The 27,952-nt window shown below is 43.1% G+C and overlaps 1 protein-coding gene across 10 annotated transcripts in view; it reads right to left on the bottom strand.

Moving 5' to 3' along the window:
- Positions 1-6: 6 nt before the first annotated feature.
- CELF1 (CUGBP Elav-like family member 1) overlaps positions 7-27,952 on the bottom strand; it is a 49,790-nt gene continuing 21,844 nt past the window's right edge. The window contains exons 3-16 of one of the 10 annotated variants that reach the window (XM_075280710.1): positions 14,431-14,519; positions 13,844-14,031; positions 13,615-13,697; positions 12,770-12,818; positions 11,241-11,375; positions 11,039-11,118; positions 8,529-8,690; positions 7,972-8,074; positions 7,660-7,788; positions 5,887-5,997; positions 5,324-5,509; positions 4,510-4,653; positions 4,226-4,392; positions 7-241 (exon numbers count right to left, since the gene is read on the bottom strand). In XM_075280710.1, coding sequence (XP_075136811.1) covers positions 4,265-4,392; positions 4,510-4,653; positions 5,324-5,509; positions 5,887-5,997; positions 7,660-7,788; positions 7,972-8,074; positions 8,529-8,690; positions 11,039-11,118; positions 11,241-11,375; positions 12,770-12,818; positions 13,615-13,697; positions 13,844-14,031; positions 14,431-14,501 — 1,569 coding nt within the window. In that variant the 5' untranslated portion in view covers positions 14,502-14,519 and the 3' untranslated portion in view covers positions 7-241; positions 4,226-4,264. Of the gene's footprint in view, positions 4,393-4,509; positions 4,654-5,323; positions 5,510-5,886; positions 5,998-7,659; positions 7,789-7,971; positions 8,075-8,528; positions 8,691-11,038; positions 11,119-11,240; positions 11,376-12,769; positions 12,819-13,614; positions 13,698-13,843; positions 14,032-14,430; positions 14,520-27,952 lie in introns of all 10 variants that reach the window. The other 9 variants (XM_075280709.1, XM_075280712.1, XM_075280711.1 and 6 more) reach the window with 9 other exon arrangements.

The following is a 27,952-nucleotide window of genomic DNA, read 5'->3' as shown; positions in this document are numbered from 1 at the left end:
TCTTTATAGCAAAGCCGATTTGGCAACACGCAAGAAAACATACAAAGAAAAAAAACAAAAACACAACATGGTCAAAAATACAACACATTAGCATCAAAAAAAAAAAGTCAAAAACACAAGTTGAGAGGTGAGAGTTCAAGCATCAAAAGAAGCTGAAGAAACAAGGATTTGGACGATGTACTTGAACGCTCACACCGACATGCTTTAGAGGCACAATGATGGACAAATGGCAGGAAGGGATCTAGAAAACAAAAACAAACCAGAGAAAACAGGGAGAAGCTCTGAGTTACACAACGCAATACAAAATCACAGAGACACAGCCGGCCCAGGGCCCCGCTCATACACATGCAGGACGTATGTCACAGGACGTATGGAGGGGGCGGGGGACAGACACAAAATTACAGACCACAATCACCATGCAAAAAAAACAACAAAAAGAACCCAGTAGAAGGAGTTAGGCCCAGCACCCCACATGTAGACACGGACAGGAGCGGCAGAACCCAAACCGCTCCATGTAAACTATGGGCTCCTGCCGGCACATTGACTAGCACCTCCAAGGACGTTACACGACTAACTGAGATGACCTTAGAAAGACAAAAAACACAAACCCCCTCATTTGTCTATTGCCCGACATGCTCCTAACAGAAGAGGCTTCGTATTACTCAGCGGCCGGTCCTCAGCTCCACAAAGCCCCGGGAGGAATTATTTCTGTGAAACGCTTTCGCTTCTTTTTTGGCAACACTTAATGTGTAACGTGTAAAAAAAAGAGTCAACATCTGAACTCCGGCTTCAGTCTCCTGCGACATCACATACTCGGCCTCCATTGTCAATCGGGTGTGATGGAAACAATGATGGCGGCCTCCACTATTCACACACTGTCCTACTGCCATAGACTTCTATTGCTCACAAATGGCTGCACTACCAGCTCACAATAGGAAAGCTCCCAAAAAAAAGAGATGCAACTCAATGAGGTCTTCAGGGGATCTTCTGTAAAGTACATGTCGCCCTAGCCCTAATGGAAACCCCAAGGGTGCCGAGAATGCCATTTCTAGTTGCAGAATTATTGGGTTACTAGACGTCGCAGCCCCCTCATAGGCCACAATACAACTCCATTCACTAGTGAAGACGTCACAAGGGTGAAATAGAGATGTCTGGTCACGTGACAGAGACCCTCCAGTGCCCATGTAAAGGCATCGATGGTCTGCAGCGTTTGGCCAGTAATTCACTTACTTTTATGGGACTAATGGGGCCAGGTCTCCAGGTGCCCTATAGAAATGAATGGAGTGGTGGCCAAGCATGTACCAGGACATATAGACACAGCGGATGCCTCCCACCCCGGACAGACTCCAGGACATGGGCTACCAGTATGGCCACCATGTTATACTACATTTATCCCTGGCTGACCGCAACATCCCCAACGGCAGGACCCAGGGAGATGAGCATTGTGACGTCTTGGAGGAGACTATTCCTTCGGGGGCAGAGCTGACACAGACTAGTGCAAGGCCAGTGGAGGGGCAATGACATTACAGACACTCCTATATACAGAAACACTGGGGTTCCAAACAATTGGGACCCCAGTAACCCGGAGAACAAAGACCCTAAAGTCCCCCGCAGCCTCCTTGTGTGGCCATCGCCCCATTCACTTTCAATGTAGATGGAGACCCTTTAAGAGAATGCCTGCGTCCTTAGGCAGCCCCTGCATTTGGCAGTATTCTTCTATCTAGAAGCTTCTATGGAGTCGTGTGCTGATGTCACGGCTGACTCTGCGCGTCTTGGTCCTAACCACTAGCGTGTGCGCCATACGTAGATTATTCCTATAAGTAGCCATTATTACTCTATCAGTATTGTGACCGGCATGCCTGCGCTCCTAAGTCATGCGAGGACAGAGAACAAGGGTTAGTCCGCCATCTTGTTTCCAGAGGCCACGCTCAAGGCTTGTGGGTCACACTGAAAGGCCGTTTAGTAAAGTTGTGCAGACAGGAGTCTTGAAAATTCAGAGTCGAGATGTTGGGATGGTAAACAGTAAATTTTTGAGCAAAAATCGTCTTAAAAATACTGACAGAAATCAGGAAGAGACCTGTATTTCACATTATATATCCGGCCTGACAATCTGTATACGTCCCCTCCCCCACACATCGTATGCTGTTTATTAAAACACGATGTAGAATAATCTGTATAAAAAACACAAAATAAATTCGCCATCTTCCGAATTCTACAAAATCTCTTCCCAAGTGAAATAATTTAGGCAATAAATATTGCTCACTTCATCCGAGCTGTATAAACCTCTAGAAAAATAGAAAGGACATTCTGTCAGGCTTTAGTTCTCCTTCAGTCTCCGCTTTGATTCGGGTTTAGACGCTTGTATAAAAGGAGCCTGGAAGCCTCTATAAGTTTCACATTATACCAAATCAAAAAACTTCTTGAAAACACAATGGTTTTTTCTCTGAGTATACAATATTCAAGTTTTAGCAGTTCATCTTCGTCATGTCACATCCATGATGTAGGTATGCACTAGGGGTACATACACACACAGGCACATGAAATACTCGTCTATTCTAGGACACAACCCCTGACGTCGGAGAGGAGCCGCCATTACCCGTCCGCTCCCTGCCCCGCTTGCCATGGAACTTACAAGTAAACACAAATAACCAGCCGGGCCTTTAGGAGAGTCTATAGATTGTATTGCATTGTGCTAATGTGTCTGCGACTGCAGTCAGTGAACAGGAAGGATTGTGGGGGAGGGGGATACATAAAAATCCAGTCCATACAATGGCCCGGCACGTCAGGAGACTGGGGACTCCTCATATCTATGATGGCGGGTGTCGCCGGGGGGCACAATGGAAATACTGGGAGGCATTATAGGACATCGTCCATGCTACACATCCTACTCTTCAGGACTGTATTCTCCTGTGTGAATGAGGCCTTATAGGGCCATAAATCTGTATCCTCTACTACAGGATAGGGAATCAGTGATCCCTGGGGTCCTGGGCCCCTCCCTCTTTAATGTCAGGCCCTAGACTTCCTATACTTGGCTTCTCTTCCGCAGTCCCATAAAGATCAATGAAGCTGCAGCAGAAATGGGAGTCAAACAGGGAGGTTTGGGAGCCAATGTCTCCTAATCTGTGGCCCGTCCCATCACTCAAGTCCCATCGATCCTTTATCCTGCAGAATCATCTTCAAGTGTCAATCAATGGGATGAACTGATCGATTTCAGAAAACCTGACAAATATCAGAAGGCCCCAAGATAACAACAACTACATGACAGTCCCCCTTGTAAATGGAGGCCATGACAGTCCCCCCTTGTAAATGGAGGCCATGACAGTCCCCCTTGTAAATGGAGGCCATGACAGTCCCCCTGTAAATGGAGGCCATGACAGTCCCCCTGTAAATGGAGGCCATGACAGTCCCCCTTGTAAATGGAGGCCATGACAGTCCCCCTTGTAAATGGAGGCCATGACAGTCCCCCTTGTAAATGGAGGCCATGACAGTCCCCCTTGTAAATGGAGGCCATGACAGTCCCCCTTGTAAATGGAGGCCATGACAGTCCCCCTTGTAAATGGAGGCCATGACAGTCCCCCTTGTAAATGGAGGCCATGACAGTCCCCCTTGTAAATGGAGGCCATGACAGCCCTGCTTTAGGGTGGTGAAACTTCATTGGAAGAGCAACCATGGCAAGAAAGGAAGTTGGATGATGACTGCAGAAACACAAAAAAGAGAAGGTACCGGCCCTATAATGTGGTACCACAAAGACACGTGCAGGATACTTTGACCCTACAGCTCCGTCTTAGGGGTGGCCAGTCTAGTAGAGAGAAATGGCAAGTGGAGCAGCGAGCAGATGGATAGTTTTCGGAGGAAGGTGCCAGAAATCCGGCCGCTCGTCCTCTCCTTTTCCAGGGGTTCTGGTGTTGGAACATTCACACACATTTGTACAAACACAGCAAAGTCCAAATAATAATAATAGTAATAATAATAATAATAATAGTAAAAATCACTGATATGGCACCTAAACTCCAAAAGAAAACACTTGGAACAAGTAGTACAAGCTGTTCTTCCATATTAGGCAAAAATTCACAACAAAAAGTTGTACCCAGCAGAGTCTTTAGGAGGGAAAGAGGCTTCTGGCTTTAGCACACGGAGATGCTTTGGGGCTGCTGACAAGACAGCAAGAGTCTGTGTCCTTACTAAGTGCTCTCCTCAGGTCTTGGCCTTTCCATCTCACACTTACCAGAACATCCTTCTCGCTCACTTCCCAGGGCAGTACAGTTCAGTAGGGTTTGCTGTCGTTCTTGGAGCGTTTTAGTTGAACTTTCAGACGTTTCATTCCAATCTGAAAGCCGTTCATGGACTGGATAGCAGCCTGAGCGGAAACTGGATTGTCGTAGCTTACAAAACCTGCTCGAGACAAGTGCAGTGGTGGGGGAGACAGAAAACACACAAAAAGCAAAAAAAATCAGGTGATGGTCTGATAGCACGGAGAATCGCCCTCCCGCCTCACAGTCAGACACTTACCAAAACATTTGCTGAGGTTGGTTTGTTTATCAATGAAAACTTTGGCAGACACAACATTCCCAAATGGCATGAACATCTGCAGGATGTCTTGGTCTCCAAACTCCTGGGGCAAGTGGTATATAAAGAGGTTTGCTCCCTCTGGGCCTAGGAGCCAAACATAGCAAAAAGGAGACAAAACTAATGGACGGGATCAAGGCATCAGTAACGTACTCATTGTCACAATGGTTCCACCAAACCAGGGAACTAAGGGGGAGAGATCTACTGAGAAAAATGTGACAAATCTGATCCAAAGTGACACGAAGGACATCAGATGGAAGTGTCAGAAAAACAAAAAAAACAGCACCTGGGATCACACAGCCACAATGTATCTGCATTACAGCAACAAACCCCACTGTGGGCTTAACTTTACGGGTCCAGATTTATTGTTATTTAAATGTATAGCCTATCCTTAAGACAGCCGTTCCTCCCCACAGGGATCAGCAGTTTGGGGTCACGTCTGACACCCTGTCTATGCTTAGTACGGAGCTGGAAGCAGTTGGGTGTCAGGACTGAGCACTTTCATTGATTTCAGTATCAGAAGGCTCCATGAGTGTGCAGGCTGCCGACCCCCGAACCTAAAAATAGGGCAGAAATAAAAACCTTCCCGGCCTTGTAATATATATCACTCCCAATGATGCTGGAAATTCGGATTATTAGACACACAGCCACAAGAGAGATATATTATGATCATGTGAAATCCAGCCTAAATCTTTGAGTCCTGTCTATAAGTGTCAGGTCTCCCTACCCACTAGGTCACCGCAGCAGTAACACGTACCTTCCTTCTGACTGCCGGCCGCTCCCAGGCCCTGCTGCGATAACAGGCTCTGGTTGTAGAGTGAGGGCAATGCCGCCGCTGCGTACTGCTGGATTCCAGAGTAAGCCTGACTCAGAGCCTCCATTGTGCTGCCAGTGCCATTGGAGAGACCACTGCTGCCCAGACCACCATTTAAAGCAGCCATACCTATAGGAAAGAAAGCCACAAACCCAGGAACAATCAACAAGTGTAAGAAGTCGTCTGTCAGCAAAAAACAGCAGCCACAAGTTGTGAGAATACAAAGTGCCCAGATGGCGCCACGTCTTCTCCTCTAACAGCTTTAGCGCTCTTCTCATTGGAAACTAGAGCGGTGACTCGGAGCATGGGTGCCTGGGCATGAACAATTCTTGGGACATGTATAATCACTGCTGACAGACTCCCTTTACTGTAGGTTATATTGTAGCAGCACATTTTTGGTACAGAATGCACAACAAATCTGTCACATCTGAACATGACCTGATTTTATATGATGAGTCTAGAAGCATAGGTGTAGGAAAGTTATAAGGAACAAACCGTGTACTTACCTGCTAAAGACCCAACATTGAGCCCTGCGGTGGCACCAGCCAAGGTCTGCAGAGCTCCTAGAGACGCCATAGGGTTGACTGATGAACTGTTATTAGAACTAGGGGATGAACCTGACAAAAGGGATAAAACACAGAGCACTTAGTCTCAAATAGCAGATGATAGCACTTCCATTCTTTATGTTCAAATTAACCACAAGGATTAAAGCTAGCGCTCTCGTTGTGGCCCCTTTGCATACAGATATGATTGGTGAAAACCTATCGATCTATTAGCTTTGTCATGGATCTTCGTTTGCTATAGCCATACTGAGTCGCCATTTCTACAGGACCATAACTAAAATCTAGAGAATGACAGCCCAAAACAACTGGATTCAATGAATGAGGCCCTATCTGGGGTATGCTATGGAACATAAAGGCCTTGTGCCCTTACAGATACTTGTACTCAGGGGGTCTGGCCGCCGGGACATCCAGCAATTGGGAGAACAGAGGCTCACTTACCTGGCTGGCACTCCATACACTTCTATGGGGCTGCTGGGACAGCCCTTAGAAATCAATGCAGTGCCAGTCACTGATAAGGAGGATTAAGGGGAACTTTCCACCCCTGTTCTCCTGATCGCTGGCCAAATATATTGCTGCAGTTTGCTTTTCTTATGTGCTGCATAACTGTCATGCTGCCTGCATTGCAACTAGTTAAAATGGTTGACTCATAATCTGCAAGTTGCATAAGTATGACTTGCTTGATTTTTGGCGACTATCATAGCGCAACCACTTGCAGGTCGTAATGCCTAAGGAAAAGCCCCCAAACCGCTGCTAAAAAAACATTGTGGGGAGGGAAAAAAAATAAAGAAATCATCGCAGAGGAAACACTTTTTGGCTTTTTTTCCCCCCATCTTTTTCCATTACTTTTCGCTGAGTTTTTCTTTGCTTATTATACCTATAGAGAGAACACAAGCGTATCCGCAGGTATAATCGACAGGCTGCGGGATTTTTTCTGCAATGTGTGGATGGGATTAGCCAGACTCTCATTCACTTTGCAGGGACTGTAAGAAACAGGTGTTTTTTTTCCTGCAGCGTTTATGCAATGTGGGGCTTTAGCCTTAAGGACATAATCTTAGTTTTGTTGGTGCCATCCCTTTACATGTGAACCCTAAAACCCTTAACATCAGGAGTGACTGCTGTAAATCTCTTCCTCCCATATCACAATCAGAGACGGAGGGAGCCCGGACACATGAAGCTGTCCCTGTCCACATCACTGACCAGTCGTCTTCTCATAGGGTACATCAGTTTCCCGGATGGCTTCCTACCGTATGAGTCGCTCAGTCGGATGTAGTAGGTATTGGATTTATTACAGTCCCCGCAGCTGCACATAAGTGGTAGGGAATCAGTTACCACCAGCAGCAGCGCGCACAAAGTAGGTATACACCCATTCTGGGCAAAACACACAATTTTTCATGTTTTGCACAGATATTGATAACCTAAGGAGAGGTCATCAATATAGACATGCTGGAAAACCATTATAAGACATGTACGTTCCTCTTGCTGTCTGGCTAGCCGTATTGTACAACTTTACATTAAAAACTCGCCTACAAAGTGTAAAAGTCACAACCAACAACAGTAATTTTTGAGGGAAAAAAAAAAAAAAGTGTTATAAATGATAGGTTTACATTTCAGTCAGGATCATCAGCTTTTCTGCCCCAGACTGAAGCGAAATAAAGTCAGAAGCTTTCCCTGAAACAGACACAGACAGTTGGCAGAAAACATGTGCAGGCAGCTCACCAGAACTGGTCAGGACGCTGAGGGGACTGCTGGATGTAGTAAGTGCCGAGCCTGCACTTGGCGGGTTCTGGGTAACGCTGGCAGCCGCTGCTAAAGCTGCCAAGTTCTGAATCTGCATGGCACTGAGTCCTGTAACACGCAACACAGGCATGAGAACGCCACATGTGCAGCAGCCAATAGGCTCAACTCTAACGCTTATTTACTTTCAGGAGACGGCACATGTCGATTGTGACTGGTTATAAAATGCTAAAATTTATACAAGTACAAGACAGCAATTCTTAAAGTAAAAAAGAAAAAAAAAAAAGCACACACCTGATGTTCTCCCCGTCGAGTACTCACCTCCCATGGGGTGGAGGCCACTTAGGGAGTTGAGGTTGCCGGAGGAGGCTGTCTGCTGGAGGAGCTGCAAATAAAGCTAGACATTACACCAAAACAAAACAAGAAGGAGAGTGAGGGCTTGATCCGCTCTGGGGAGAAAATGTTATCACACCACAGATATCCACAGGGTGTACAACGGGAAGTGGAGTGAGCGGGAAGGGCCAGGTGAGTTAGAACACCACCATCACAAAGAAAACAAATTATAGGTTTCCACTGCAACAGGGTTAAGCAACGCCAAGCCGATTCCTGCACCGGAGTGAGCCGAACACCTAGAACTGCAATGTGTAAATGTATAAATGGAAGGGATCGTCTGGATGCTCAAGAGTGGGGAGAAGCCAATACAGATTTACTGCCGGTTACAGGAAGAGTGGACCCGAGGTGCAGAAGTCTATGGAGAGCTTAGTTCTAGTTGCTCAGCTCAAATCAAGGCAGAAGATTCACTTTACTAAGGGGAGGCAAAAATGAGAGAGAAGATGAAACCTGCAACTTACTGCTAAGTATTGTGGTGCCAGACTGTTGAGTCCCGCGAGGTTCCCCCACACAGAGGCCGCATTAATCTGCTGCATCTGCTGCTGGAGTTGTTGTGCCATTCGTTTCTGTTCTTTGTCTTTCTGGGTGTCTGCAAACTTGACGACAATCGGAGAGGAACAACCCTGCAAAGTTATAAAGAAAAAACTGTGAGGCAAAACCTTAATAGGAGCGAACGACGAAGCAGCACAAGCGAGGATGCGAGAAGCTGGCTAAGCGGTCACTACAGAGGATGCTCTCCCCGCTCACAACCTCACTACACACTTCTAGACATGTCTGTGCCGCAGTCATACCAAAGTACACAAGATTTACCAAGTGGTGCAATAATACATCACTTCCAGAAAATCATTGCTACCGTGTATGAACGCACCTTAAAGAGGACCTTTCATCAGATTGGGCACAGGCAGTTCTATATACTGCTGGAAAGCTGACAGTGGACTGAATTCAGCACACTATTGGCTTTCCCGATCTGTGCCCTGGGTAAAGCGCTATCGGTCCCGATACTGTAGCACTTTACAGTCAGAAGGGCGTTCCTGACACTCTTTCAGGAACGTCCTTCTGCCCAGCAGCGCCTATCACGCTGCACAGTGTGAGCGGAGAGGAACGTCCCCTCCCCTCCTGATAATACTCGTCTATGGACGAGTACTGGGGGGGGGGGGGGCGATAGGCGCTGCTGGGCAGAAGGACGTTCCTGACAGACTGTCAGGAATGCGCTTCTGACTGTAAAGAGCTGCGGTACCGGGACCGATAGCGCTTTACACCGGGCACAGATCGGGAAAGCCAATAGTGTGCTGAATTCAGTGCACTGTCAGCTTTCCAGCAGTATATAGAACTGCCTGGGCCCAATCTGATGAAAGGTCCTCTTTAAAGGGTTTGTTTGGGGAGTTTAAATTCACTTACCTGGTCACCATTTTATAAGATCGGAAGCTTCGCTCGGCCCCCGGGTTACTCCACCCCCTCCCTCTCTCCAATATCACAGGTAATTGCTGACAATAGTGAAGCCATATAGCAAATGAAGGAAGAGAAGAACGCGGCTTCCCATCACATGACCTGGAACCTTCAGATCCATCACATCAGATAAACCCCTTTAAAGATAAATCCCTTTAAAGACACTTATCAGGTAGGCTTATCCGGTAGGCTCCTGCAGCATGTGCGACTGGTGCCCCACTCTCCTCTATGGAGCTTAACCCTTTAAGGACGCAGACTAGTTTGGACATTAATGCTTGGCAACTTTTTTCATATTTACCCTTCACATCTTTCAAAATTCAGAACTTTATTTTTCGACATAGCAGGTGAGGGCTTATTCTTTGTGTGACGACTTGTATTGCATTTGCCCCCCTCTCATCAGATATATATATATATTTGTGTTTCGGGGTGCCCATGTGAAATAACCCCCAATTCTATCATCATTTTTTACATTTTGTGGTTACAGCGTTCTCTCTGCATTATACGTGACATGGCGGCTTTGTGATTACGGTGATATCAGATTTATATTGGGTTTTATTACATTTAACCACTTTTACAAATAAAACTTCATAACATGACGGATTTTTTTGGCGTCCCCTTTTTTACTGTATTGTTGCCGGAGATTTGTCAGGGCTCTTTATTTGCAGGAACAATGTTTGGTACGTCCGACTTTCTGATCACTTTTTGTTTTTTTTGGTAAAGCGAAGTGACTAAAATCCGTTAATTAGCAGATTGTGGTATATTTTTTATGGGGTTCACCGACCACTATTTTTGGGTAGTGGGGACACCTTCCTACCTGCGCTGCTCACACCTTGTTGCATTGTTTACTGTGCTCTCTTTCTTGATAAAAACAATAAAAATTACAGTTAAAACATTTTTTTTTATTGTTTGTTTATTGGGGTGTATTTTTAAACTGTGTTTTTATTGTGGGGGTTCAGGCCAGTGACTTTGCTCTCTCTCTATTGACCAGGGCATCCAGGGGGTTAATCTGACTTTGGTGGCTGGTCCCATCCTCAGCTGTTTTACACAGCCGACGGGAGGAAGTGACGTCGCAGGCACAACTTTGGGTATTTCGGCGCTGAGCGATAACTATATGCTCAGCACGCCCTCATAGTACAGCACAGAGCAGGAAGGGGCTCATTCACAGAGGACGGAGGGAGACTTTCAGGCACCCATTCTCCTCATCATTGTGGGTCCCCCACAGCCATATGATTCTTATCCCCTATCCTGTGAATAGGGAAAACTAACACCTAAAAACCATGATGTCCATGTGTCACACTGCCTAGTAATTACAGAAGTTGCCCCACCAAATACCCCAATAGTCACTGCAACAATCCCACTAACTTCTGCTTGTGACCAAAGTCTATAGGTAGCTTCTAGCATTGATAGCATCTAGATAGACCTGGCTGATGAGAGCAGGGAACTAAAGTCAGTCACTAAGGTGGCATTCTAGTGGTTGGGGTGGATAGTAATCGGAATCAGCCCAAGCAGTGCAGTCAGGACCTACCTCCATGGTTTGTGCTTGGTGCATGGCTTTGATTGCGTTCTGTGCCATAGATCTGGTTGTAAATGTAATGAATGCACAACCTAAAACATCAGGTGGGAAAGATGAAGAAAAAAAAAAGAAGAACAATAAGAATGACAAAGCGTCCAGAAGAGTTTAAGGTACGGAATCTGTCAGGAGCTTACAGTCCATTGCTAAGAGATACCTCTGCTCAAACCATCAGGTCCCCGCAGGATTCTGCATTCTTCTATCTGCCCAAACTGAGAGAACATGACCCGGATGTCGTTCTCGTTACACTTCTTGGACACCATGCCAATAAACAACTTTCTGTCTTCAACAGCTGGAAAAGAAAAGTAAGAGCATGTAGTTGTGCCCGGAGGCACGCACCTATAATATGACACTGGGCCCATGAACCAGGTTAACCCCTTAGTGTCTGCTAGGTGGCTTTACTCTATACCGCTGTGTTGTAAGGGTAGTATCACATAATGGATTGGATGCAGCTATAGGGGGTACACAGGCAGCAGATACTTCTGGGCTCTGAACACAAAAGTCCCCGTGCCAGACAAAATATATCACTTTTCTAAATGGCACAAGGTAGCTAAGGGCCCTATTAAAAACATTACATAGGGCCCCAGGAGCTTCAAGTTATGGTTCTGCAGCAACAGCAGAATCTTGAGTCACCAATGCTTTCCATTAAGTGAAACCCAAATTTATTTCAATAGTAAATCTATATCATTACTGAGAGTGTAGTGTAGCTGTATATACTGTGGAAATTACTCTGCGTGTCACTTAACCAAGAGACCAGATGCAGAAATATACCTATGGCTCACCTGCACATTTTTCTGCAGTTCCCTGACAGCTTTTATCTTTGCATTGTAAGGATAAAATCCATGGATAAAACCTGCAGCAAGAGTGGACATGCTGCAGCAAGAGTGGACATGCTGCAGCTCTCCAGCAGCAAATATCACGCTGTTTACCTGCTGGCAAATGCACGACGGCTAAACGCAGCAATTTTTCCTAATACCTTCCTGGCCTTATAGGGGTTCCCAGGATTTAATGCCAGGGTGGGTGTAAAACAAACAAAAGGAAAATCCCCAGCACTGTGTTGTCCAATCCCCTTTCTCTCTTTTGCCTGGACTCTGAGCCATAGAGGATCACATGACTGCTGAGACCAACTGGAGGGACTGGCAGGGTCACTCACATGTGCCATCTGTTCCTAATATCGTTATGGCCATGTATTGGTCTCAGCAATCATATGATCCTCTCTGTATATGACACAGCGAGCCCTGACACAGGAGGGAAAGAGGACCAGGACTGGAACACAGAAAGACGGCGGTGGTTTTACACCGACCCTGATCACGTCTGAGTTTAATCTAACGTGGGACAAGCACTAAGGAGATGGATTTCAGTTCAACACTAGTCATCTTCTCTGAGAAGACACCCCCAAAGGCTGGTCAGAATGGCAGTCAAATATCTACTCTATAATTTTATAATCTATAATATCTTCAGCACACAGACTCATCCAGCCATTAAATAGATGAAAGGAATGGCTGCTGAACTACAGAGAACACATGAAGTAACTCTCCTGCTACCCCCAGGTCCCATTAAGTGTACACGCTGGTGCAAAGACACTTACACTGTATTGATCACTACGTAACAAGCCTGGAACGGCTCGCAGCGTTTCACACAGCTGAAGTGTGGCTGACACCTTAAGGGCCCGGCACAGGGTCTTACCGTTATTCTTCTCACTGTCGGCCGGCTTCATCTGTATCGGATGATGCATCTGTACACAAGCAAGAGGACATGACACCAATTAGGAGCCATTAGGCCGCGTTCACACAGGAGGGATGTTATTGATGGATATTTTAACAATCATTATCCCAAAACGTCAGAAAAGATCTGCGGCATAAATTCACTTTAGGGCGCAGATTTCACCCATCGTAATGCGCAGAGTGAACATTGCAGCCAAACATTTGCTCAGAACATAAGAGGATTTTGCCACGGATCAGAATATCTGCATGTACCCCTACAGTCTGCTCAGACCTTTAATGCACAGTCAGCATATACACCTAGTAACCTCCAGCTGCAGCCCCCCATGGTACCCCCTGACCTGTCAGGATACTACTTTTGTGCACTTTGCTATTCTTTCCTTTACTGAGAAATACAATACAAAAAAGGGGAAAAAGCCATACAATCTGATTATATATGTAGATTTATTTTTCTATACTGCAGGAGTGAATGGCCAACGTAGGACACGATATGTCTATAATGTCTAAAGACATAAAGCTCGGGTACAGTGCCTGCAATCTGCAGTGGCATCCAGTGAAATGAATGGCAAGGCACAGATTTATGACCAGCTGTCCATTTACACAGGGGTTCTTATGATGAGTGGGGGTCAGAGGTGGGCGCCTGTAAATAAGGAATGACTTGTTTTGAATTGCTTGTAACTGGACAACCCCCTTTAAGCTGGCTATACATATTAGACAGCCGTATTCCCTTGGGCATGCTTCATTCCAGCAATCCATTCCTTCCCTGTCCTATAGACATTATATATCAGCTGTCCAAACCTACTTACTCACCCCAGGAAGAATCTTCATATTGTGCAAGGCGTTCTGTGCTTCTAACGCAGCCTTACGTGTATAGAACGTAATGAAACAGCATCCTGGGGGCAAGAAACAAGACGGGTCACTGAGGAACAAATCCTGGCAGACGACTTACACAGGCCTGCCACGTAAACTGCACTAGACTGAAAACCTATTGGATAAAAAGGTTTGCCAGACAGATACGATGACTTCTGGGTTGCTTCACCTTTACTCTGTGGAGGATTTTGGCTTCTGTCTCGCAGGACATTAATTTCATACACTGCGCCATACTGCTCAAAAAGCTCCCGCAACTCCTTCTCTGACCAGCTGCGAGGAACCTGGCCCACAAACATCTTGATGGAATCTGGATCCGGATGGTCGGGATGATCCATGGTGCCATTCATCTTCTTGGATCTAAATCAAGCAATGACAGTAAGAGACATTAAGAGGGATAGAGCCGGCAGGACGGAGACCCAACACAAGTGAACAGTACACTGAAAGAGTTAAGAAAAGCTCCAAATCAGGAGTTAATCCAGTGTTATGTACAGGACGATACAGCACACACAGGAACGTGAAGATCAGCACCATCCAAAAGGAACAAAAATGGCCGACTGAAGATTAGACTTCTGCACTTAGATACTGAGCCCAGAGACAGGTGGAGGTGACATCACACAGAATCATTAACAAAAATAGTGACAAGGAGCAGATTTCACAAAAGGCACAAAACAAACGGAAAAAAAAAAAAAACCACGTAAGAAGCAGCAGCGACACCTCCGAAATCTACAGAGCAAGGAGACGCTCAAAAACACTTACACAGGACTGGAATTCAGAGAGCAATGATCCACCATCATCTCGGGCAGGAAATCAAGCTTAAATGAAGCCATGGTGTCTAATAAGCCCCCCTGGAATAAACACAAGCAAGACAGAGCTCAACTCCGCCCGGACAAGAGAAGACGACACTACAGAGAGCAGGACAGGAGGGACATGGCAGACGAGAGCCCGCACCACACACAAGACACACACAAGGGACTGGGACAGGCACAGGGGGGAAGAAAAAGTTGGTGTTCAGTTTGAAAGGGGACGTTACCATGTGAAGAGCGGCTCAGCCCCGGGACAATGAAAATGCTGATGCCGGAGCTTGTTTTGTGTGTTTTTCCCTGGCGAAGCATTACTGAGTGCAGCATCAGATAAACAGACTGTCAGATCAATAGAGATAGGGGCGAGTGACAGAGCGGAAGAAAAGAAAACCGCCAGTGCCCCAAATGGGGGTTTTATCAAGGCCACCGCGCCCCACTACAGGATAATGGCGATAGGCTGTGTCACCCCCAATGGACCGGACTAGGTCACCGCGCCCCACTTCAGGATAATGGCGATAGGCTGTGTCACCCCAATGGACCGGACTAGGTCACCGCGCCCCACTACAGGATAATGGCGATAGGCTGTGTCACCCCAATGGACCGGACTAGGTCACCGCGCCCCACTACAGGATAATGGCGATAGGCTGTGTCACCCCAATGGACCGGACTAGGTCACCGCGCCCCACTACAGGATAATGGCGATAGGCTGTGTCACCCCCAATGGACCGGACTAGGTCACCGCGCCCCACTTCAGGATAATGGCGATAGGCTGTGTCACCCCAATGGACCAGACTAGGTCACCGCGCCCCACTACAGGATGATGGCGATAGGCTGCGTCACCCCAATGGACCGGACTAGGTCACCGCGCCCCACTACAGGATAATGGCGATAGGCTGTGTCACCACCAATGGACCGGACAATGTCACCGCGCCCCACTTCAGGATAATGGCGATAGGCTGTGTCACCCCAATGGACCGGACTAGGTCACCGCGCCCCACTACAGGATAATGGCGATAGGCTGTGTCACCCCCAATGGACCGGACTAGGTCACCGCGCCCCACTACAGGATAATGGCGATAGGCTGTGTCACCCCAATGGACCGGACTAGGTCACCGCGCCCCACTTCAGGATAATGGCGATAGGCTGTGTCACCCCAATGGACCGGACTAGGTCACCGAGCCCCACTTCAGGATAATGGCGATAGGCTGTGTCACCCCAATGGACCGGACTAGGTCACCGCGCCCCACTACAGGATAATGGCGATAGGCTGTGTCACCCCAATGGACCGGACAATGTCACCGCGCCCCACTACAGGATAATGGCGATAAGCTGTGTCACCCCAATGGACCGGACTAGGTCACCGCGCCCCACTTCAGGATAATGGCGATAGGCTGTGTCACCCCAATGGACCGGACTAGGTCACTGAGCCCCACTTCAGGATAATGGCGATAGGCTGTGTCACCCCAATGGACTGGACTATGTCACCGCGCCCCACTACAGGATAATGGCGATAGGCTGTGTCACCCCAATGGACCGGACAATGTCACCGCGCCCCACTACAGGATGATGGCGATAGGCTGTGTCACCCCAATGGACCGGACAATGTCACCGCGCCCCACTACAGGATAATGGCGATAGGCTGTGTCACCCCCAATGGACCGGACTAGGTCACCGCGCCCCACTACAGGATAATGGCGATAGGCTGTGTCACCCCAATGGACCGGACTAGGTCACCGCGCCCCACTTCAGGATAATGGCGATAGGCTGTGTCACCCCAATGGACCGGACTAGGTCACTGAGCCCCACTTCAGGATAATGGCGATAGGCTGTGTCACCCCAATGGACCGGACTAGGTCACTGAGCCCCACTTCAGGATAATGGCGATAGGCTGTGTCACCCCAATGGACCGGACTAGGTCACCGAGCCCCACTTCAGGATAATGGCGATAGGCTGTGTCACCCCAATGGACCGGACTATGTCACCGCGCCCCACTACAGGATAATGGCGATAGGCTGTGTCACCCCAATGGACCGGACAATGTCACCGCGCCCCACTACAGGATGATGGCGATAGGCTGTGTCACCCCAATGGACCGGACAATGTCACCGCGCCCCACTTCAGGATAATGGCGATAGGCTGTGTCACCCCAATGGACCGGACTAGGTCACTGAGCCCCACTTCAGGATAATGGCGATAGGCTGTGTCACCCCAATGGACCGGACTAGGTCACTGAGCCCCACTTCAGGATAATGGCGATAGGCTGTGTCACCCCAATGGACCGGACTAGGTCACCGCGCCCCACTTCAGGATAATGGCGATAGGCTGTGTCACCCCAATGGACCGGACTAGGTCACCGCGCCCCACTACAGGATAATGGCGATAGGCTGTGTCACCCCAATGGACCGGACTAGGTCACCGCGCCCCACTACAGGATAATGGCGATAGGCTGTGTCACCCCAATGGACCGGACTAGGTCACTGAGCCCCACTTCAGGATAATGGCGATAGGCTGTGTCACCCCAATGGACGGGACTAGGTCACCGAGCCCCACTTCAGGATAATGGCGATAGGCTGTGTCACCCCAATGGACCGGACTAGGTCACTGAGCCCCACTACAGGATAATGGCGATAGGCTGTGTCACCCCAATGGACCGGACAATGTCACCGCGCCCCACTACAGGATAATGGCGATAGGCTGTGTCACCCCAATGGACCGGACAATGTCACCGCGCCCCACTACAGGATAATGGCGATAGGCTGTGTCACCCCAATGGACCGGACAATGTCACCGCGCCCCACTACAGGATAATGGCGATAGGCTGTGTCACCCCAATGGACTGGACTAGGTCACTGAGGGCCACTCGCTGCTCTCCGCCTTTATTTTAATTTTTTCTGCCCCTATAACAAAACAAAACTTCAGGCGCAGATGTGGAGCTATTGACGCTTTATTTCCAAAGATCTATTCCTATTGATTGCCACCAATTCAGATCTGACCGGTTGTACTGGATTCTCTGGGTGACAAATTTGTGTCCTCGCGGCTAAAGTCAACTTTTGGCAATCTGCCACCATAGAAATCATTACCACACCAGCAACATCCGCAAGTGAAATCAGGAAAGGCATAAGTTCCCGCGCTCCTGGATGTCACCCGGATATTGGGGAAGATGGGCGAACACTGACATTACCTCGGGGTTAGTGGAAATCCACTTGGAAGTTGCTCAGTCCCCAGATGTGACCCCATCAGCACTATATAGAGGAGGAAGGGAGCAGCCCCTTCATGTGCCCCAGACCCCCCTCCCCCCTCACTATCACAGCTCCAGCAATCTCCTGATTGGATGTTCTAGCTGTCACTCAGAGAACACGGCCCATGTAGGGGGTCCCCTCCTGGGGGTTGTGCAAAAGGAGTTCATTCACTGCACTGTATGGAGGATAACCCCGAGATGTTGAGCTTGTACAATGTGGGGGGGCTCTGACACCCTCTGTCACATATAGACCTTATGGACCTGCAGCAGTGTAGCGTTTAGTGTCCTGACATCCAGCACAATACACAGGGAGCGAGTTGATATAATGCACAAAACCACTTCATTCCTTGGCCTGCAAGAGCCATCCAGTGATCCAGAGGGTTTGCAGAACCTGGGCCAGAAGCTGCTGAATATCCGTCCCCATAAGGCCCCATTAGCAAAGCTCAGCTACAGACAACAACCCCAGTCCATATACCCTATTATGACATGTGGGGGCGCCATACTCGTCCACCATGTTATCCTACAAATCAGTAGTCTGCTGCACTGTGAAAGGGGATGGGCTCACTTAATATTGGGGTTTCCCATATTTCATGGGGTAATTTATATGATCGAATACAACAACGCATTAGGACTCTGATATGGGGAATCGGGTGACGGCCAGCACAGAGCTCTCGCCTAAAAGAACAGTTTATGCAATTTAGGAAATTATCCCACATGAAGTAACTTTCTTAAATGGATAAAAACTTAGGAGGAGGAGCTATAGACTGGCGCTATATGGAGGAGCTATAGACTGGCGCTATATGGAGGAGCTATAGACTGGCGCTATATGGAGGAGCTATAGACTGGCGCTATATGGAGGAGCTATAGACTGGCGCTATATGGAGGAGCTATAGACTGGCGCTATATGGAGGAGCTATACACTGGCGCTATATGGAGGAGCTATAGACTGGCGCTATATGGAGGAGCTATACACTGGCGCTATATGGAGGAGCTATACACTGGCGCTATATGGAGGAGCTATACACTGGCGCTATATGGAGGAGCTATACACTGGCGCTATATGGAGGAGCTATACACTGGCGCTATATGGAGGAGCTATAGACTGGCGCTATATGGAGGAGCTATAGACTGGCACTATATGGAGGAGCTATAGACTGGCGCTATATGGAGGAGCTATAGACTGGCGCTATATGGAGGAGCTAAACACTGGCGCTATATGGAGGAGCTATACACTGGCGCTATATGGAGGAGCTATACACTGGCGCTATATGGAGGAGCTATACACTGGCGCTATATGGAGGAGCTATAGACTGGCGCTATATGGAGGAGCTATAGACTGGCGCTATATGGAGGAGCTATAGACTGGCGCTATATGGAGGAGCTATACACTGGCGCTATATGGAGGAGCTATAGACTGGCGCTATATGGAGGAGCTATAGACTGGCGCTATATGGAGGAGCTATAGACTGGTGCTATATGGAGGAGCTATACACTGGTGCTATATGGAGGAGCTATAGACTGGCGCTATATGGAGGAGCTATAGACTGGTGCTATATGGAGGAGCTATACACTGGCGCTATATGGAGGAGCTATACACTGGCGCTATATGGAGGAGCTATACACTGGTGCTATATGGAGGAGCTATACATTGGTGCTATATGGAGGAGCTATAGACTGGCGCTATATGGAGGAGCTATAGACTGGCGCTATATGGAGGAGCTATAGACTGGTACTATATGGAGGAGCTATACACTGGCGCTATATGGAGGAGCTATAGACTGGCGCTATATGGAGGAGCTATAGACTGGCGCTATATGGAGGAGCTATAGACTGGTGCTATATGGAGGAGCTATACACTGGCGCTATATGGAGGAGCTATAGACTGGCGCTATATGGAGGAGCTATAGACTGGCACTATATGGAGGAGCTATACACTGGCGCTATATGGAGGAGCTATAGACTGGCGCTATATGGAGGAGCTATAGACTGGTGCTATATGGAGGAGCTATACACTGGTGCTATATGGAGGAGCTATACACTGGAGCTATACACTGGTGCTATATGGAGGAGCTATAGACTGGTGCTATATGGAGGAGCTATAGACTGGTGCTATATGGAGGAGCTATACACTGGTGCTATATGGAGGAGCTATAGACTGGTACTATATGGAGGAGCTATACACTGGCGCTATATGGAGGAGCTATAGACTGGTGCTATATGGAGGAGCTATAGACTGGTGCTATATGGAGGAGCTATACACTGGTGCTATATGGAGGAGCTATAGACTGGTGCTATATGGAGGAGCTATAGACTGGCGCTATATGGAGGAGCTATAGACTGGTGCTATATGGAGGAGCTATAGACTGGTGCTATATGGAGGAGCTATACACTGGTGCTATATGGAGGAGCTATACACTGGTGCTATATGGAGGAGCTATAGACTGGTGCTATATGGAGGAGCTATAGACTGGTGCTATATGGAGGAGCTATACAACATGTATGATGCCACAACTATGTAATGAAGATGTTGCATCTCTTGGTCATGTCAAGTGTTATTTATTTCCCTTAACCTGGTTGAACTATTGTGACTATAATCAGCCGACTTTGCTTCCGTTCCTGCGTCACTTGCATCTTATTACAGGTATCACAGATGTTACTTAATGAACGCCCTGTCTATGTGCAGATGGGAGGGCCTGGATATTAGGTGGGTCTCTTATGTTTATATAAGATCGCAGCATATTACAGCTCTGTATACCATGAGTAAGGGTCTATGCCAAAACGCGGCGGCTTCTGCTACTCCTCTTGCTGCACAGATTTTTTAATGTAGTAACTACGAGTCAATAAAAGTGAAGATTTATTTTATACGGATACCGGACTGCAATGCTGGATTTTCTTCAAATTTGCTTCCACTATACAGTATTACTATTAGTATATAATTAGATGTATACTGTATTACTATCTCTGTATTATTAGTATATAATTAGCTGTATACTGTATTACTATCTCTGTATTAGTATATAATTAGCTGTATACTGTATTACTATCTCTGTATTATTAGTATATAATTAGTTGTATACTGTATTACTATCTCTGTATTATTAGTATATAATTAGCTGTATACTGTATTACTATCTCTGTATTAGTATATAATTAGATGTATACTGTATTACTATCTCTGTATTAGTATATAATTAGCTGTATACTGTATTACTATCTCTGTATTAGTATATAATTAGCTGTATACTGTATTACTATCTCTGTATTATTAGTATATAATTAGCTGTATACTGTATTACTATCTCTGTATTACTATTAGTATATAATTAGCTGTATACTGTATTACTATCTCTGTATTACTATTAGTATATAATTAGATGTATACTGTATTACTATCTCTGTATTATTAGTATATAATTAGCTGTATACTGTATTACTAGCTCTGTATTAGTATATAATTAGCTGTATACTGTATTACTATCTCTGTATTACTATTAGTATATAATTAGATGTATACTGTATTACTATCTCTGTATTAGTATATAATTAGAAGTATACTGTATTACTATCTATGTATTAGTATATAATTAGCTGTATACTGTATTACTATCTCTGTATTAGTATATAATTAGCTGTATACTGTATTACTATCTCTGTATTAGTATATAATTAGATGTATACTGTATTACTATCTCTGTATTATTAGTATATAATTAGCTGTATACTGTATTACTATCTCTGTATTAGTATATAATTAGCTGTATACTGTATTACTATCTCTGTATTAGTATATAATTAGATGTATACTGTATTACTATCTCTGTATTAGTATATAATTAGCTGTATACTGTATTACTATCTCTATATTAGTATATAATTAGCTGTATACTGTATTACTAGCTCTGTATTAGTATATAATTAGATGTATACTGTATTACTATCTCTGTATTATTAGTATATAATTAGCTGTATACTGTATTACTATCTCTGTATTAGTATATAATTAGCTGTATACTGTATTACTATCTCTGTATTAGTATATAATTAGCTGTATACTGTATTACTATTAGTATATAATTAGCTGTATACTGTATTACTAGCTCTATATTAGTATATAATTAGATGTATACTGTATTACTATCTCTGTATTAGTATATAATTAGCTGTATACTGTATTACTATTAGTATATAATTAGCTGTATACTGTATTACTATTAGTATATAATTAGATGTATACTGTATTACTATCTCTGTATTAGTATATAATTAGCTGTATACTGTATTACTATTAGTATATAATTAGCTGTATACTGTATTACTATTAGTATATAATTAGCTGTATACTGTATTACTATCTCTGTATTAGTATATAATTAGAAGTATACTGTATTACTATCTCTGTATTACTATTAGTATATAATTAGCTGTATACTGTATTACTATCTCTGTATTAGTATATAATTAGATGTATACTGTATTACTATCTCTGTATTATTAGTATATAATTAGCTGTATACTGTATTACTATCTCTGTATTAGTATATAATTAGCTGTATACTGTATTACTATCTCTATATTAGTATATAATTAGATGTATACTGTATTACTATCTCTGTATTAGTATATAATTAGCTGTATACTGTATTACTATTAGTATATAATTAGCTGTATACTGTATTACTATCTCTATATTAGTATATAATTAGATGTATACTGTATTACTATCTCTGTATTAGTATATAATTAGCTGTATACTGTATTACTATCTCTGTATTAGTATATAATTAGCTGTATACTGTATTACTATCTCTGTATTAGTATATAATTAGATGTATACTGTATTACTATCTCTGTATTAGTATATAATTAGCTGTATACTGTATTACTATTAGTATATAATTAGCTGTATACTGTATTACTATTAGTATATAATTAGATGTATACTGTATTACTATCTCTGTATTATTAGTATATAATTAGCTGTATACTGTATTACTATCTCTGTATTAGTATATAATTAGCTGTATACTGTATTACTATCTCTGTATTAGTATATAATTAGCTGTATACTGTATTACTATCTCTGTATTATTAGTATATAATTAGATGTATACTGTATTACTATCTCTGTATTATTAGTATATAATTAGCTGTATACTGTATTACTATCTCTGTATTAGTATATAATTAGCTGTATACTGTATTACTATCTCTGTATTAGTATATAATTAGCTGTATACTGTATTACTATCTCTGTATTAGTATATAATTAGCTGTATACTGTATTACTATCTCTGTATTAGTATATAATTAGATGTATACTGTATTACTATCTCTGTATTAGTATATAATTAGCTGTATACTGTATTACTATCTCTGTATTAGTATATAATTAGCTGTATACTGTATTACTATCTCTGTATTAGTATATAATTAGAAGTATACTGTATTACTATCTCTGTATTAGTATATAATTAGATGTATACTGTATTACTATTAGTATATAATTAGCTGTATACTGTATTACTATCTCTGTATTAGTATATAATTAGCTGTATACTGTATTACTATCTCTGTATTAGTATATAATTAGCTGTATACTGTATTACTATCTTTGTATTAGTATATAATTAGCTGTATACTGTATTACTATCTCTGTATTAGTATATAATTAGAAGTATACTGTATTACTATCTCTGTATTAGTATATAATTAGATGTATACTGTATTAATATTAGTATATAATTAGCTGTATACTGTATTACTATCTCTGTATTAGTATATAATTAGCTGTATACTGTATTACTATCTCTGTATTAGTATATAATTAGCTGTATACTGTATTACTATCTCTGTATTAGTATATAATTAGCTGTATACTGTATTACTATCTCTGTATTAGTATATAATTAGCTGTATACTGTATTACTATCTCTGTATTATTAGTATATAATTAGCTGTATACTGTATTACTATCTCTGTATTAGTATATAATTAGAAGTATACTGTATTACTATTAGTATATAATTAGCTGTATACTGTATTACTATCTCTGTATTATTAGTATATAATTAGCTGTATACTGTATTACTATCTCTATTATTAGTATATAATTAGCTGTATACTGTATTACTATCTCTGTATTAGTATATAATTAGCTGTATACTGTATTACTATCTCTGTATTAGTATATAATTAGATGTATACTGTATTACTATCTCTGTATTATTAGTATATAATTAGCTGTATACTGTATTACTATCTCTGTATTAGTATATAATTAGCTGTATACTGTATTACTATCTCTGTATTATTAGTATATAATTAGCTGTATACTGTATTACTATCTCTGTATTAGTATATAATTAGAAGTATACTGTATTACTATTAGTATATAATTAGCTGTATACTGTATTACTATCTCTGTATTAGTATATAATTAGAAGTATACTGTATTACTATCTATGTATTACTATTAGTATATAATTAGCTGTATACTGTATTACTATCTCTGTATTAGTATATAATTAGCTGTATACTGTATTACTATCTCTGTATTAGTATATAATTAGATGTATACTGTATTACTATTAGTATATAATTAGCTGTATACTGTATTACTAGCTCTGTATTAGTATATAATTAGCTGTATACTGTATTACTATCTCTGTATTAGTATATAATTAGAAGTATACTGTATTACTATCTCTGTATTACTATTAGTATATAATTAGCTGTATACTGTATTACTATCTCTGTATTAGTATATAATTAGAAGTATACTGTATTACTATCTCTGTATTACTATTAGTATATAATTAGCTGTATACTGTATTACTATCTCTGTATTAGTATATAATTAGATGTATACTGTATTACTATCTCTGTATTATTAGTATATAATTAGCTGTATACTGTATTACTATCTCTGTATTAGTATATAATTAGCTGTATACTGTATTACTATCTCTGTATTAGTATATAATTAGCTGTATACTGTATTACTAGCTCTGTATTAGTATATAATTAGATGTATACTGTATTACTATCTCTGTATTAGTATATAATTAGATGTATACTGTATTACTATCTCTGTATTAGTATATAATTAGATGTATACTGTATTACTATCTCTGTATTATTAGTATATAATTAGCTGTATACTGTATTACTATCTCTGTATTAGTATATAATTAGCTGTATACTGTATTACTATCTCTGTATTAGTATATAATTAGATGTATACTGTATTACTATCTCTGTATTAGTATATAATTAGATGTATACTGTATTACTATTAGTATATAATTAGCTGTATACTGTATTACTAGCTCTGTATTAGTATATAATTAGCTGTATACTGTATTACTATCTCTGTATTAGTATATAATTAGAAGTATACTGTATTACTATCTCTGTATTACTATTAGTATATAATTAGCTGTATACTGTATTACTATCTCTGTATTAGTATATAATTAGAAGTATACTGTATTACTATCTCTGTATTACTATTAGTATATAATTAGCTGTATACTGTATTACTATCTCTGTATTAGTATATAATTAGCTGTATACTGTATTACTATCTCTGTATTATTAGTATATAATTAGCTGTATACTGTATTACTATCTCTGTATTAGTATATAATTAGCTGTATACTGTATTACTATCTCTGTATTAGTATATAATTAGAAGTATACTGTATTACTATCTCTGTATTACTATTAGTATATAATTAGCTGTATACTGTATTACTATCTCTGTATTAGTATATAATTAGCTGTATACTGTATTACTATCTCTGTATTAGTATATAATTAGCTGTATACTGTATTACTATCTCTGTATTAGTATATAATTAGATGTATACTGTATTACTATCTCTGTATTAGTATATAATTAGCTGTATACTGTATTACTATCTCTGTATTATTAGTATATAATTAGCTGTATACTGTATTACTATCTCTGTATTAGTATATAATTAGATGTATACTGTATTACTATCTCTGTATTATTAGTATATAATTAGCTGTATACTGTATTACTATCTCTGTATTATTAGTATATAATCAGATATATACTTTGTTACTATCTTAGATATATACTTTGTTACTATCAGTATTATTAAGGATATTATCGGATTATTAAAGGGGCTCTATAAGCAAATTTATGCTAATAGAGCCCCACATATGCGTGAATAGACTTTAAAAAGGCTATTCAGGCACCGTAAATGTTATATTAAATCCCGGTCCTGTTTTTAAATAAAAGTATTAAAACATATATGCAAAACTTACCTATGGTGCACCATGGGCGGGAATAAACGATGCGACGTCAGCTTCGGGCACGCCTGCCTCTTCTGTCTTCTTGGAGCGACGCTCTCTGGTTCTGTGTCTTCCGGCTTCTTCTATTTAAATCCCGCGCCTGCGTAGTAGCACTTCCCTCACTCACGAACTGCCATTAAGTAAAATGGTGAGTGGGGAAGCGTTACTACGCAGGCGCAGGATTTAAATAGAAGAAGCCAGAAGACACAGAACCAGAGGGCGTCGCTCCAAGAAGACAGAAGAGGCAGGCGTGCCCGAAGCTGACGTCGCATCGTTTATTCACGCATATGTGGGGCTCTATTAGCATAATTTTGCTGATAGAGCCCCTTTAATACACCCCTTTTATGAGGCTGTTGGTGCATGGGGCGATGGTCATTCCCCCCCCCTCCCGGTGCTCCATTCACTCTCAGTCCTCTGTTCTCCTAATTGCTAAGGTCCCATCAATCAGACCCCAGCGATTGCACATTTACCCCTATCCTGTGTCTATAATGGCTCCACCGCTTTAATCCCCCGATAGGAGACCTGCAGACATATTTTTAGACGTATGTTGCCCGAACTGTGGTGGGAGCTGCTCGGCTCTCCATCCTAGATATGTAAACTCACCAGTCACACAACGCACCTGCCGTCCACATCACGTCCATCTCTAGAGGCTGAACCTACACATAGCCAGGACCAATCTGCCCCATACACATGGACGCTGGGGTATATGTGCGTCGTATGCACTAAGAGGAAATATAAGCAGCTGCCAAACCACCCAAGCAATAAAAAGGATTGGGCATGTTCAAATCCAACAACCTGCTCCTTCTTCCTCCCTTAATGTCTGCCAACAAAGGAAAATCAGGGAAGCCTGGCACTAGACTCTATATGCCGCTGATGCCACATTGGCGGGTTTGGCCAGCTGTAGACTTAGGCCCTGTTCACACGGGGCAAGAGGGGGCAGATTTTGGCGCGGAATCCACGTCATAATCCACCCCCTCACAATGGTGGTCTATGGAGACTGCCAGGCATGTTACCGGTAAAGAAAAAAAGAAGTGAGCTGCCCTTCAGGCCGATTCCGTAGCTGAATCAGCTGCGGCGTCCACCTCGCGACAGCCCCCTCTGGTCTAGGCTCATTCATTTGGGCCTAATCTGGAGCGGAAAGCCGTGACGGGTTGCCGTGCACTGCAGCCGCGACGGAATATGCACACGCGGAATTGCGATGGAACTAAGCCTTATACAGACCGTAACTTTCTCTCGTCACAGGTGGAGGCTCTTACATTTTCTATGGGTTTCTTTTCAATGACATCATTTTTCTTTAAGTTTGTGACAATAAAAGGCTCACGGAACAAACTATCTATTAAGTCCATTGGATAAGATGACTCCGGAGCCCAAAAGACCAAGGGGGTAGTCTTCTGTGACACCTCCACCTTTCATGTCCTCAGGCACATGCGGTTGTATAGTATACCACCACACTAGGAGAACCTGCTGAGCACCAATGGCACCTTAGTCAACCTTTAAGGGAACAGAAAGGAAGTCAGAGTCACCTCAAAGTTTGTGGACAGGAAAGGTGCCAAATCCTCGCCCAACAGGGTAGGAAATGAAAGCAGATGTCTGATTGGATGGAACGGTTCACATAATTACACTCATAAATATGGAGTCATAAATAGCCACAGAGACTGGCGTGCCAATACACGATCAGGTTTCTGTGCAAGCTCCAGATAACGGTACATGGGCAGCACTGCCGTGAGATAGACAGAGGGCTTCCATCTGAAAGGGTCTGGTCTGGGCCTTACAAGCAGGTGATGCCCCCAACAGAGAAGAGACACCCGAAGAAACAGCTCCTGCCTGTGTCTGTCTGTTTCTATCTCTCTCTATAATATATATATATATATATATATATATATATACACATACACACACACACATATAGATATAT

The sequence above is a fragment of the Leptodactylus fuscus genome, chromosome 7 (genome assembly GCF_031893055.1).
Source record: "Leptodactylus fuscus isolate aLepFus1 chromosome 7, aLepFus1.hap2, whole genome shotgun sequence".
Taxonomy (NCBI): domain Eukaryota; kingdom Metazoa; phylum Chordata; class Amphibia; order Anura; family Leptodactylidae; genus Leptodactylus; species Leptodactylus fuscus.
Note: the sequence above shows the minus strand (reverse complement) of the source record. Positions and strands in the feature narration are given on the sequence as shown.